Below are 14,995 nucleotides of genomic sequence, written 5' to 3' on the forward strand. Positions count from 1 at the left end.
TGAAGAAATGCTTGCATTTATATTTTCCCATTTGGATGGTTGTCTCTTTACCTTGTTGATGATTTTTTTTGCTGAGCAGAAGCTTTTTAGTTTGATGCAGTCCCATTCATTTATTTTTGCTTTTACTTCTCTTGCCTTTGAGGTTAAATTCATAAAATCCTCTTTAAGTCCAAGGTTCTTGAGTTTAGTTCCTATGTTTTCTTCTATGCATTTCATTGATTCTGGTCTTATATCCAGGTCCTTAATCCATTTTGAGTTAATTTTAGTGTGTGGTGATAGACAACAGTCTAGTTTCATTCTGTTGCAGGTGGGAGAATTTTTAATAGAATTGTTTTTACGGACCATATTAGCTTCACACGGCCCTCATTAAGGAGATATATTGTTCAATATTTGACTTGTTTTATAATATAAGTCTGTATTACAAAGTCTCATTCAGCTACATAAAAATTGATATGATATTTTTCACTTTTACGTATCATTTCTTATTCCCGAAGAATAGTGTATTTTGACATTTCTATAGTGATTTCAAATTTTATCACTTGGAATAATGGATACACTGAAAATAAACCATTTTATTTCTCATGTGGGACAAGAATAAAGGAAAAGACTCCAGAAATTTCTTTAGTTATTCTTTTCTTGGTGTAGTTCTACAAAGACTGAGGGATAAAGAGAATAAGTTAAATAAAGAAGGTGATAACACTATATTAACTTGTGCATTTTAAATTTGAGAGTAATACAGAAGTGACAAACTTATCTGGCTCAAGAAATAAAAACATATTCAAATAGGGGATCTCGGATCATTATAACAAATTTGGTCCTGTACTATTAGGAAATTACTTCTCTGAAATGAGATGTAGAGAAAATCTGTTGCAGGTCTTCTAGCTAACCTGCAGAAAAAAGGATCAAGAAATAAACATGCACAGAAATTATTGGCCTCCACTTCTTAAACCAGCCTTCAAAAATAAGCCCAGTTGAGGATTAGAGCAGGAAGTTACCAAATACAATTTCATAAATTTTTTTTTGGTAAATTTCTGTGTAATTACTGAAATATTGGCAAATGCAATGATATGATGTCTGTGATTTGATTCAGTAAAGGGGGATGGAAGGAGAAAGAAGTGGTTGGGGATATGAATGATACAAGATTGGCCATTAGCTGTTAATAGTTGAAGCTAGATGATAGTTATATGGGATTCATTAAAGGTTTTTCTCTATTATTTCAAATATTAGAAATTATTCATAATAAAAAAATTCTGTGCAGCACACTTTGCCTCACTGATATTTGAAGAAGTGTGAATATTAAGATTCACTGTTATTATACTGAAGGAACGAATGAATAAATAAGAAATGATTATAAATTACATTAGAAAACGTTGGCTAGTTTTTTTCTTTAAAGAATTTTAGTAGCCTAACTGTAAAAACAATGGGATATTAGGATGAGCAACCTGGAGACTGCAACCCCACCCTCAGTTTGGAAGATTCACAAGGACTCAAGGGACTCAGCATAGGGTATATTCACAGCCATGAGGTATTATTACAATGAGAGGATAAAGAGCAAAATCAGCAAAGGGAAAAGGCATATGGGGCAAAGTCCAGAGGAAGCCAAATGTAAGCTTCCAAGAATCCTCTCCCAGTGGAGTTACACAGGATGTGCTTCATTCCCACAGCAGTGTTGTGACAATGCGTGTGAAATGTCATCTACCAGAGAAGCTCATTTGAGACTCAGTGCCCAGGGTTTTTACCAGGGGCTGTTCACATAGGCAACTTATGCCTAGCATGTACCAAAATTCTAGACCCTCCAGATGGAAAGAGGTGTTTGGCATAAAACACACACTTTGTACAAATAGATTAGGCACAGCGAGCCATTCATATCAGGGCATGAGGGAAACCCTCCCACAATCCAAGTTCCCAGATGCTAGTAGGGGCAGCCTGGTTAGCAGGTCTTTCTAAGGACAGCAGCCCCAACCTGCCGTGTGAACTCTTTTCTGGACAAGAACTATGAAAACAATGTGTCTTTTGGAGACCAGGGATTGGACTGTGCATGGTTTGATGATTTTGTTATGTTATATAATGTAGTTTTATTTCCTCTCCTTCTCTGAAATATAAAATGCTTTATTTCTTAGCTACTGAAACATAAAGACAGAATCACAACTTTTAGAGAGTTAATTGCTAATGAAAAAGCATTTCAAGATCAGGTTATTGAGGTGAGTTTAACATTTACTATGTGCTGTTTTTGACATACAAAAAATACAATTTCAAATATTTATAGTCTTTTGGTAAATTTGTTGAAATCCTTCTAGCTCTAAGTTCTATACTTCTATTATTCTAGCCACTGAAGATCTCTTTGATTGTTTAACTAATACAGTGTTTATTGTCAAATGTTCCAAGGAGTATGAAAGTATTAGAAATGAGCGCAGATGTATTTAATCTCAGGTTACGGACATAGATTCAGATGAAGCCAAGAATGTAAGAGATGTACCTATCTTCTTGGGAGCCAAACTGGATAAGTACCACAGTCTAAATAAAGAGCTTGATATATTGGTTTGAAAGACCTTTTGTTGCTTTGCTATCGTTTTTATACATAACACCAATTTTATTAACAAGTTTAAGAAATTATTAGCCTATGAAAATTTGCTCATTAAAATGGTCACACACTGGCATTGTGGCAGTATTTTTCACCCACAAAGTATAGAATTGGAGTTTGCATTTTCAGGTTTTGAAATTTTATGTATTGTCCTTCTAACTTCTATTTAGACTGATCAGATTAATTTCTTTTAAAACATAGAAATAAAAAAATGCACAATTTTTCATGGTGAATGAAGCATATTTATATTGTTGCATATGCTACCACCAAGTTGTTTACAACTACCATGATTAAGGGATGCTTTTGGAAACAGCACTCATAATTTACTATAGATGACATCTAAAGATAAAGGCATCATCACAGAAAAGAAGTGGTAATTATGCGACTTAATGAAGATGTGAGCTAATATGAAGGTGGTGATCATTTTGCACTATATAGTGTATCAAATCAACGTGTCGTATATTTTAAACTTACACAGTGTTATATGTCAATTATATCTCAATAAAGCTGAACAAAATTAAGGCAGATAAAACAGGAAAATATGTTAGAAGAAAATGAAAATATGATCTTGGTATCCAGATAGTTACAGAGTTACAATTCAATTGTATACTACTATAATAAAAAGGTGATTAACATAATTTATTTTTAATAACAGTTAATTAAACAAATCTATCATATTTCTAAAATACTAAAAATCAGCATTCTGTACTAAATTTATAACACACCCATTCATCTTTATATATCATAAAAGCCATATTTTTACATTGTATAAATTTTTGAAAACAAAGACAAAAACAAAGACAATAAGAAAGGAGTGATCAGGATGTTTCAACGGTGCTTCAAAGCTTTATCCATGAAATTTTTTTTTATCATGGTGAAATTGGTTAATGAAAACCAGTAAGTTTCAAGTGTACAATTCAACAGTAAGTTTTATATATATTGCATTGTATGTTCACCACCCATAGTTAGATTTCTTTCTGTCACCACATATTTGACCTCTTTTATCCCATCTACCTCCCCTTTCCTCCCCCATCCTCTGGTAACCACTAGTCTATTGTCCATGTCCATTAGTCTCTGTTTGTTTATCATGTTTGTTTGTTGCTTTTAAGTTTATATCCCACATATGAGTAATATTGTGTGGTTTTCAACTTTTTCTGTCTGGCTTTTTTCACTTGGCATGATTATCTCAAGGTCCATATATGTTGTCGCAAATGGCAGTATTTCATCTCTTCTTATAGCTGAGTAATATTGCATTTTATATGTGTATCACATTTTCTTTATCCAATCCTCTATCATAGGACACTTTGGTAAAAAGGTTCTGCACAGCAAAAGAAACCATCAACAAGGTAAAGAGACAACCATCTCAATGGGAAAATATATTTTCAAGCAACGCCTCTGATAAGGGCCTAATATCCAAAATATACAAAGAGCTCATACGACTCAATAACAACAACAAAAAAACAAACGATCCAATCAAAAAATGAACAGAAGACCTAAACAGACACTTCTCTCAAGAAGACATACAAATGGCCAACAAACATATGAAAAGATGTTCAACATTGCTAGCTATTAGGAAAATGCAAATCAAAACCACAATGAGATTCCATCTCACACCTGTCAGAATAGCTATAATCAACAGAACAAGTAATAACAAATGTTGGAGAGAATGTAGAGAAAAAGGAACCCTCATACATAGCTGGTGGAACTGCAAATTGGTACAGCCACTATGGAAAACAGTATGAAGCCTCCTAAAAAAAAAACTAAGAATTGATCTACCGTATGATTCAGCAATCCCTCTACTGGAGATTTACCCCAAAGACTTGAAAACATATCCAAAAAGATATTTGCACATTGATGTTCATAGCAGCATTATTCACAGTGGCCAGGACATGGAAGCAACCCATTCATCTTTAAAAGAAGAAAAATTCCCTTGCTGTGAGGGCTTAAAGGTTTCTTCTTTTCTAATTCATTAATTTTTTTCATTAAATAAGTAATTATTGACTTCCCACAAAGTGTTAAGAAGTACTAGTCACTATGGAGATAGAAAACTAAATCAAACATAGTCCCTCCTTTTAAGGAATCTAGAAAAGAAGATAAAATACATAAGTACCTATTTACAGGGAGTAAAGGAAAAGTTTCTTAAAGAGAAATACAGTGACTCACATCTAAGAGAGGAGAGATGTTCGTTGAATGACGAGTTCAGGAGAGGAAGAGATGACATCCATGTGGAAGACTTAGTGAAGGGGATGCAAGTTGGGCCTTGAAGACTAGTAAAATTTGAGCATAGGGATATCAGAGGAGAGCACTCAATAAATTCTGTAACTCATTAGCAGTTTCTATGCTTCAGGCATAAAAGATAATAAGAATGGACCCTAATCTTTCCAACATTGGGAAGCTGGAATGAGAAAAAGGACACAAATGGAAGCATGCCAGACACACTATGTCACCTTTAAAAACATGTTGCAGTCTTTCTTGTACAAACTGTGTCTCAGAGAAACCAAATAATTGATGAGGGAGAGTTCTTCATTGAAGAGTGTAAGCTACTAAAAACAAAAGAAAAGATACATTTAGAAAATTATATTTTGCATCCCTGAATAAAATAAGGAATCTAGGCAATTATAATGACTACTAAAACCTTTAAGTTCAAGACTGATAAAGAACTTTTAGTGAATAAGTCAGATTGACAAACACCTAAGCCCACTGATCAATCTCAGCCCTGCTAGAGGTGAGACAAGCAGACCTGTGCACTCTGATGTGATCCAGGAGGACATGCACAGCATCATCTATGAAGTATTCTCACCAAAACAACTGGACCTGAAAGCAAGCTTCTAAACCTAACTACCAGTTGACAGTGGATAAAGAAACATTAAATGTCACCATGAGAACAAATCCAGAATGTGAAAATTTCTAATCAATTAACAATTGATTAGAAATTAACAATTAGAAGAGGCAGGGAGAGAAGAGGAATAGCTGTTATAGACTAAAAGAAATTAGAAACTTCAGAGACAAATCAACCAAATACAGTGTGTGAAAATTGTGTAGATTCTGACTCAAACAAACTCACTATGAAAAGATGTTTGTGAGATAACAGAACGCAATCTGGGTATTAGATAATATTAAGAAATTACTAATTTTAATAGATATGATAGTGGTATCATTGTGTATTTAAAAGCCCTTATCTGTTAATGATACACATTTTAAAGTATTTATGAGTGAATTAATATGATGACTAGGTTTGCTTTAAAACACTCCAGGAAAATAAAAAGATGGCAGAATGAGAGTGTGTGTTTGTGGGTGTGTGTTTGGGGTCGGGGGTGCAGTTGGAGACAGATGCAAAAATAATGGAAAAGTGTTGATAATTGTTGAAATGATGGTAGGTTCATTATACTGCTCTCTCTAGTTTTGTATGTGTTTGAAATTTTCCAAAATTAAAAGGTTTTGTTCCTGTTCTTTGTTTTTGAAATGTAGAAGTGTGCTCCAGGAAGCTCACTCCTCACTCTAAGAAACTCTAGGCCAGCAATACCTGGTCTGCTGGAGTTAAATTTGATGGCTCAAACATCCTTTGATTCTTTATCATGTGGAAACTTCCTATTGGTTCTTCTTCACAATTCTGATTCTGTTGTCCACTCCACTCACTTTCTGATCTCTTCCATCCTGAGACAGGGTCCTTGACTCAACTTTGCCTTCTGACTAGTTCTACCATTTTGGGTGTTTAACTATTGAGTGCAAAATGTCTCCTAGTCATTGAAGCCCTTGATAAGGAACATCAAATTCCAGGGATTTTTCAGAGAAAAAAGACAATAGTCCAGTTAACAGTACTGATGTTCAGGGTTTAAGTTGGGCTTATTGTAATGACCCCTCAAGTTGCTCCTAAATCTGATCTTTAGTAAAATAGAAACCTTTTTATGAAAATAAGGTATTTCTTATCCAGTATTATAGAGGAAATCCTTTAGCCATTATTACAGAATAGTCAAAGATCAAACACTTGGAACTATCCTAAAACATAACACTTCACTATAGAACTTTACGTATTACATAAAACATTTGCTAATTTATTATTTTGGTAGCCTCTTAAGTTAGAAGTTTGTTAACTTGTAAAGAAAATACTCAAGAGGTAGCATTTAAAAATATTCATCTCCTATAGTCATAAAAATAAGAAAAGAATATTTTGCAAAGTAGAAAATTACTAGTGTAGGAAAAATTTCCCAACTGAGCCAAAAGAAAACAATTACAACCCAGTGTCTCATGGGCCCTCTGAACTATGAGAGAACCCACCCATTTCTGGATTTGGGCACAGTATTACCTGAATACACTTTAGAGTTTCTGGGCCTCTCTGCCACTGACTGACCTCCTAAGGAAGAGTCTGAGTTCACTAGAAGTCAGATCATACAGGTGGGAGGGCTGAACCTTAGTTCCTCAGTTTCCACAGGAAGATGGCAATCTTACCATCTGTTTCCAGCATTCTTCTCATTCTCTGATCCTATTCCTCACCTTCTTGGTTTTGATTTCACTAAATCCTATCCTAATTCCAGTGCTAAAAACAGTATTCACACTATAGACCCTTGTTGAAGAATATAACATCAATCTAGCTGCTAACCAACTCTTAGCAAGAGCTTGTTTAAGAACTCTTGAATCTCTGAAGGGTTATCTGTGCAGTCCTTTCATCTCTCTAGTAGTAACCCAAAATAAAAAAGATTACATTTTACATCTTGATCAAATGCATATATGCCCCCACACAGAAGAAACACTGCTTTTATTATTCTGTTCTATTTCATTTTTTTGTGTTGGTCATAAATTCATTTCACTACTTAATAAAGAGTCAAATTAGATGATGTTTATTATCAGAAAGCTTCTACTTGGAACATACTGTCTTGACTCTCATAGAATTCTTTTACTGAGTTATTTTGGTGTTATGCCCTCAACCATCCCAAAAAACATCTTTCTCCATTTGCTACAGAGAGACTGTTGTTTCACTTAGTGCCATTTGGATGAGAATTTCGTTTGAGACCTCAGGCCTACTAGAAAAACTTTTCTTTAGAGACAGGTGTGTTTTCATTTGATAAATAATGAAAGTCAGTAACTGACCACATTTCAGTTTTGCTTTAAATACCAGAAGTTTAATAGCAAGTATATGGCACTGTAGTACAGGTCTTGTCTTCATATCTGCATGTTTACCTGTTCTGTGTATTTGGTTTGTTTGTTTTTTATTTATATTTTATTATACATATTCAATCTCAAAATCTTTGTTTAAAGAATTAGGAAATCAATCAGCCGGCCTTTAGATATCCCAGGCTGTTCATAATGATAATCGAGCCATCTACTGTCATCGTTGAAAGTTTACACTTCAAGTGATAGAGGCCTCGGTGATCCTCTTAGAGGTGTGCGATAGACACAATAATAACTTCTTATAAATGTCCACACTTAGTCCCAGAATATGGCAAAAGGACTTTGTATGCCTTAACAAAATAAGGAATCCAGACAATTGTGGCAAAAAGCACTTTGTGGATGTAATTAAATCAAGGACCTTGAGATATGGAGACATTATCAGGATGGGCCCAATCTAATCACATACATCTAGCCATGTCAGAGGAAGATACAACTACTGAAGAACGTCAGAGATACACCACTGCTAGCTTTGAAGGTGGGGGAAGGGGATCACAAGCCAAGGAATTTGGGCAGCCTTTAGAAGCTGGAAAATCTCCCCTAAAGCCTTCAGAAAGGAACACAGCCCTGCTGACACTTCGACTTTAGCCAAGTGAGACCCCTGTCAGACTTCTAACCTACAGAACTATAAGAAAATAAATTTGTTGTAAGCCACTAAGTGTGTGGTAATTTCTTACAGTAGCAACAGAAAGCTGATGATATGTGTCGACCTCATTTATTTTTTAGTGATGAAGATTTCAGTGCCTCATAATATACTTGGGTAATAATAATAGGAATATTATGTATTATATTAATACCAACATATGAATATGTTATTAACTTGGAACTGTGTCCACATATCTAGAAAACGGGGACTGTAGAGGGGATGCAACCTAGAACTCTTCCTCTGGAGGACTTTGTGACTGAGTAGTCCCAACTGGACTGAGTGAACCATATCCAGCACCTGCAACCAGCCAGCGTCTCTGCCTTTCAGTTCTTCTCAGTGCCTGTGGTCCACACAGCTCAGGGGGAGCACCTTTCCAAGAGGATTTTCTCCTCTCCCATGGCCAAGTGTATGTTTCTGTGGACCAAGCAGACATGAGTGCTCTTCCTCTGCCTCACTCAGCCCTGTCCTTGGAGCCTGCTTCTTCAAGATGATTGGCAAGGCCCGTCACAGCTTCTTTGGGTCTGCATCTGTGCCATGTGCTCCAGCTCACATGGGCAGGCCCCACAGGAGAGGAGAGCTGGCGAGGTAGAAGAACATTCACCTGCTCTCAGCCCTCAAACACCCAGGGGTGGGACCTCTTGTTAGAACGTGTTTCTATATATGTAAGGGCTGTGATGCTATCTTTAAAAATATTTATTCTAAATATTTCACACCACACTATGTAAAACTAATATAACAAATATCGTGTACCCACCACCCAGTTTAAGAAATAAAATGTGAATATAGTTCAAGGCCCCCATGGCCCCTCTTCAGTTGTATTTTCCTCCCCTCCACCCAGTGGTAACCATTATCCTAACTATGGTGTTTACCTTTACCATGCTTTTTTTTATTTCCTGCATATATATGTATCTTTAAACAATGTATAATATTGTTTTGCATATCTTTTTAATTGTATCTTGTATATTCTTTTCTAACTTTCCCCCATCAACTTTATAATTGCAAGTTTCTTTCTTGTGGTAGGTGTAACTGTAATTTACTCGCTTTCACTCCTGTATAGTATTTTAATATATGAATAAAGCATAGCTCGTACTAGAACATTTTAGACACATACAGTCTTCTTATTATTTTGGTAGCCTCTTAAGTTAGAAGTTTGTTAACTTGTAAAGAAAATACTCAAGAGGTAGCATTTAAAAATATTCATCTCCTATAGTCATAAAAATAAGAAAAGAATATTTTGCAAAGTAGAAAATTACTAGTGTAGGAAAAATTTCCCAACTGAGCCAAAAGAAAACAATTACAACCCAGTGTCTCATGGGCCCTCTGAACTATGAGAGAACCCACCCATTTCTGGATTTGGGCACAGTATTACCTGAATACACTTTAGAGTTTCTGGGCCTCTCTGCCACTGACTGACCTCCTAAGGAAGAGTCTGAGTTCACTAGAAGTCAGATCATACAGGTGGGAGGGCTGAACCTTAGTTCCTCAGTTTCCACAGGAAGATGGCAATCTTACCATCTGTTTCCAGCATTCTTCTCATTCTCTGATCCTATTCCTCACCTTCTTGGTTTTGATTTCACTAAATCCTATCCTAATTCCAGTGCTAAAAACAGTATTCACACTATAGACCCTTGTTGAAGAATATAACATCAATCTAGCTGCTAACCAACTCTTAGCAAGAGCTTGTTTAAGAACTCTTGAATCTCTGAAGGGTTATCTGTGCAGTCCTTTCATCTCTCTAGTAGTAACCCAAAATAAAAAAGATTACATTTTACATCTTGATCAAATGCATATATGCCCCCACACAGAAGAAACACTGCTTTTATTATTCTGTTCTATTTCATTTTTTTGTGTTGGTCATAAATTCATTTCACTACTTAATAAAGAGTCAAATTAGATGATGTTTATTACCAGAAAGCTTCTACTTGGAACATACTGTCTTGACTCTCATAGAACGTCCACTTCTACAGAGTTGAAATCATCATGTTAATAAACTCTTAAATTTTGTTTTAATTAAATATCGCTCATTTTTACATATTACTATGCTGACCTTATAGATTGTACATAATTCTTAATAGCTGCATAATATTCCATAGAATGGAAATACGATCATTTTTTAAGCTATTCTGCTCGTTGGATATTTGAGTTCTTTCTATTTTTATCTGGAGACGCTTTTCCTTTGTGGGTTATTTCCTTAGAATAAATTATGAAAGTTGGATTATAACTTTCAAAGCTATATATATGCATGTGGATCTTTATGTACATAATCAAATAAATTTTAAAAAGAGTTGAATTTTACCTTGCAGATAGATATCAGTGTCAGTGGTACTGTTTCACCAAAACCTTGCCAGCATTAAATATTATCACTTGAAATTTTTCTAAACTATTGCCCTTTTAATTTATACTTATAGTAAAATGGAACATTTTTCAATATGTTGCTTTTACTGATTGTATCTGTGAAACAGTGTCATCTGCAGATTTTAATATATGAAGACTTTAACAATTCTCACTTAACACAGATTGTAAATGCATTACATTTTCAAAGAATAAGAATTATGACAGAATAAATGATATCTACTATGTGTGGACTCAAGAAGGCTTTTTCAAGCCAAAGTGTTTTAAGTCTGTAGAGTACATATTCTTGGTCCTGGTACTCATCTAAAGATTTTTTTTTGCTTTTTCTTCAATTTAGCTTGTCACAAAATCTGATTTCTTCTCTTCCACCTTTACTTAAGTATGGGCAGTGACTTGGGGAGTGGGAGGGGCAGGAAAAAAGGTTCTCTCCATAAAAGGTGAGATATTCACCAGAGGCAAAAAAGAGGATGCCCGAATCAAAGGACTAAACAAGGCCAAAAGCCATATACAAGTGTCATGTGAAAAACCTAGTAGGGAAGCCTCAAGAATCATCAACCACATAGGAGGCTGGGGTATGAGCGCAGGGGCACCAGGCACAGCCTCCATGGATCCAGAAATCTAGGGCCAGGTAGAATAGAGTCAAGTGGGGAAGGCTCACCTCCATGAACTGTCTGGTGAATGGGAGTGTCTAGGAAAGAACAAAGCTTGGGAGTGCTGCTCCTCACTTGAACTATCACCTATTTGACTTACAATGGTCTATATCTCCTGCTGTATTAAGTCAAGTGCATATAAAGTCACTTGACTAACCTTCAGTTTCTCTTCCTTTATTCAAATCTGCTTTCTTTCAGTGGAGATATTGAGTAGGTTCAGGTTTCCTAGCACCCAGCTCCAAAGCATTACAGCATCTTTGAGACATTGAGGAAAAGATACCACGTTAAAGAACAACTTTCATTAATATTTGCCAAATAACCATGTTCTAGGTTATCTTGTAGTATCCTCCTTTACAAAAGAAAAATATTGCCACCACCCCACCCTTTAAATTATTCCATAAATATTACTTTACAGATAACAAAGTACTTTTGGGTATACTTTCATGGAAGTGTTTTAGACTTTTTCAGTGATTTGACTTTAATAGACTGTCTTCCAAAACTTTTCTATTTCAAATTTTTTTTAACTTTAAAATATAGAGCTCTTAATGAAAAGAAAAACCGCAGACAGGGAGAAAATATTTTCAGGTCACAGATCTGATAAAGGACATGTATCAAATATGAAAAGAACCCTCTAATCTCTATCATAATAAAATAAACAACCCAATTTAAAAAATGGGCAAAAAGATTTTAACAGACACGTCACTAAGAAGATACATGGATGGCAAATAAGCACATAAAAAGATACCATCATTAAGAGGCAAATTAAAACCACAGAAAATATGACTTCACATCTATTAGAATATATGTTAAAAACCTGACCAGAAAACATTAAGAGAAGACATTGAAGAAGACAAAAATAAATGAAAAAGTAGCTCATGTACATGGATTGGAAGAATTAATATTGTTAAAATGTCCTTACCATCTAAATCTACAGATTCAATCCCTATCAAATTCCAATCACATTTTTTACAAAAATAGAACAAAGAACCCTAAAATTTGTATGGAGCCACAAAACACCCCAAACAACAAAGCAATTTTAAGAAAGAACAAAGCTGGAGACATCATTCTTCCCAATTTCAAACTCTATTACAAAGCTGTAGTAATTAAAGCAGTGTAGTGATCGCATAAAAACAGAAACATAGATTAATGAAATAGAAAGCTTGAAAATAGACCCACACATATGCAATCAATTAATTTATGATAAAGGAGCCAAGAATATACGATGAAAGAAAGAACCATCTGTTCCACAAATAATGTTAGAGAAACTGACAGCTTCATGCAAAAGAATGAAATTGGACCACTGTCTTGTATCATACGCAAAAATCAATTCAAAAAGGATTAAATACTTGACGTAATACCTGAAACCATAAAATTCCTAGACGAAAACATAAATAGTAAGTTTCTTGACATAGGTCTTAGTGAAGATTTTGAATCTGACATCAAAAGTAAAAGCAGCAAAAGCAAAAATAAACAAATGGTACTACATCAAACTAAAAAGCTTTTGCACAACAAAGGAAACCATCAACAAAATGAAAAGGAAACCTACTGAATGGAAGAAAATATTTGCATATCAGAAATCCTTGAGAAGGGGTTAATATCCAAAATATATAAAGAACTCATACAACTCAATGGCAAAAAAAAAAATTTTGATTAAAAAATGGGCAGGAAGTCTGAATAGACATTTTTACAATTAGGATGTACAGATGGCTATCAGGTACATGAAAAGATATTCAGCATCATTAATTATCAGGGAAATGCAAATCAAAATCACAATGTTGTTTTTTTCTATAATTGCTTTGAAAATAAATGGAATTGCTAAGTGAACTTGTGAATACTCTTCCAGATAATCTTAGATGTTACTTCTAGAGTCCAGTTTTTAATATTTTTTAAAAATATTTATTTATTTATTTAATTGAAGAAATGATTTAAATTTTCCCCTGTCTACCTACCCTCTTTATCCTCCCCCCTACCCTCTAGTAACCACTAGTCCATTGTCCATGTCCATGAGTCTCTGTCCTGTTCATTTGTTGCTTTTAGGTTTATATCCCGCATATAAGTGATATCATGTGGTTTTGAACTTTTTCTGTCTGGCTTATTTTGCTTAGCATGATTATCTCGAGGTCCATCCATGTTATCGCAAATGGCAGTGTTTCATCTCTTCTTATGGCTGAGAAAAATTCCATTATATATATGTGCCATAGCTTCTTTAGCCAATCATCTATCCTAGGACACTTCGGTTGCTTCCATGTCCTGGCCGCTGTGAATAATGCTGCTATGAACATCGGTGTGCAAATATCTTTTCGGATAAAAAAAAAAGCTGTACCAATTTGCAGTCCCACCAGCAGTGTATGAGGGTTCCTTTTTCTCTACATTCTCTCCAATATTTGTTATTACTTGTCCTGTTGATTATAGCTATTCTGACAGGTGTGAGATGATATCTCATTGTGGTTTTGATTTGCATTTCCCTAATTGCTAGCAATGTTGAGCATCCTTTCGTATGTTTGTTCACCATTTGTATGTCTTCTTGGGAGAATTGTCTCTCCATGTCCTCTGTTTATTTTTTAATTGGATTGTTTGCTTTTTTGTTGTTAATGAGTTGTATGAGTTCTTTGTGTATTTTGGTTATTAGGCTCTTATCGGAGGCATTGCTTGCAAATATATTTTACCATTCGGACGTTCGTCTCTTTACCTTGTTGACAATTTCTTTGGCCGTGCAGAAGAAGCTTTTTAGGTTGATGTGGTCCGATTCATTTATTTTTGCTTTTACTTCCCTTGCCTTTGAGGTCAAATTCATAAAATCTTCTTTAAGCCTAAAGTACTTGAGTTTCATTCCTATGTTCTCTTCTATGCATTTTATTGTTTCAGGTCTTATATTCAGGTCCCTAATCCATTTGGAGTTAATTTTAGTGTGTGGTGATAGACAATAGTCTCGTTTCATTCTTTTGCAGATGGCTTTCCATTTTTACCAGCACCATTTATTAAAAAGACTTTCCTTTCTCCACTGTATGTTTTTGGCTCTTTTGTCAAAAATTATTTGCCCATATAAATATGGGCTTACTTCTGGACTCTCAATTCCATTCCACTAATTTGTGTGCCTGTTTTTCTGCCAATACCATGCCGTTTTGATTACTGTCACTTTGTAGTATAATTTGAAGTCGGGCAGAGTGATACCTCCAGCCCCATTCTTTTTTCTCGGGATGGCTCTGGCGATTGGGGGTCTTTTGTGCTTCCATACAAATCTGATGATTGTTTTGTTCTATTACTTTAAAAAAAATGCCGATGGGGTTTTGATGGGGATTGCATTAAATCTTTATAATGCTTTAGGTAATATGGTCATTTTAACTATGTTGATTCTTCCAACCCAAGAACACAGAATATCTTTCCATTTCTTTGTATCTTCTTTGATATTTTTTAAATAGGGTCTTGTAGTTTTCATTATGTAGGTTCTTCACATGTTTCATTAGATTCATTACTAGGTATTTTATTCTTTTTGTTGCAATTGCAAAAGGAATTATTTTTTACACTTTTCTTTTTATGATCCTTCATTATTAGAGTATAGGAAAGCTATGGATTTTTGAATGTTGATTTTGTATCCAGAGAATT

General features: G+C 34.8%; 1 protein-coding gene across 1 annotated transcript in view; it reads left to right on the forward strand.

The window, feature by feature from the left end:
- The window catches only part of CAGE1 (cancer antigen 1), a 46,637-nt gene that overhangs the window by 15,124 nt on the left and 16,518 nt on the right, over positions 1–14,995 (forward strand). The window contains exon 7 of the mRNA XM_025044926.1: positions 2,431–2,538. Coding sequence (XP_024900694.1) covers positions 2,431–2,538 — 108 coding nt within the window. The remainder of the gene's footprint in view (positions 1–2,430; positions 2,539–14,995) is intronic.

The sequence above is a fragment of the Pteropus alecto genome, unplaced genomic scaffold (genome assembly GCF_000325575.1).
Source record: "Pteropus alecto unplaced genomic scaffold, ASM32557v1 scaffold121, whole genome shotgun sequence".
NCBI classification, from domain to species: Eukaryota; Metazoa; Chordata; class Mammalia; order Chiroptera; family Pteropodidae; genus Pteropus; species Pteropus alecto.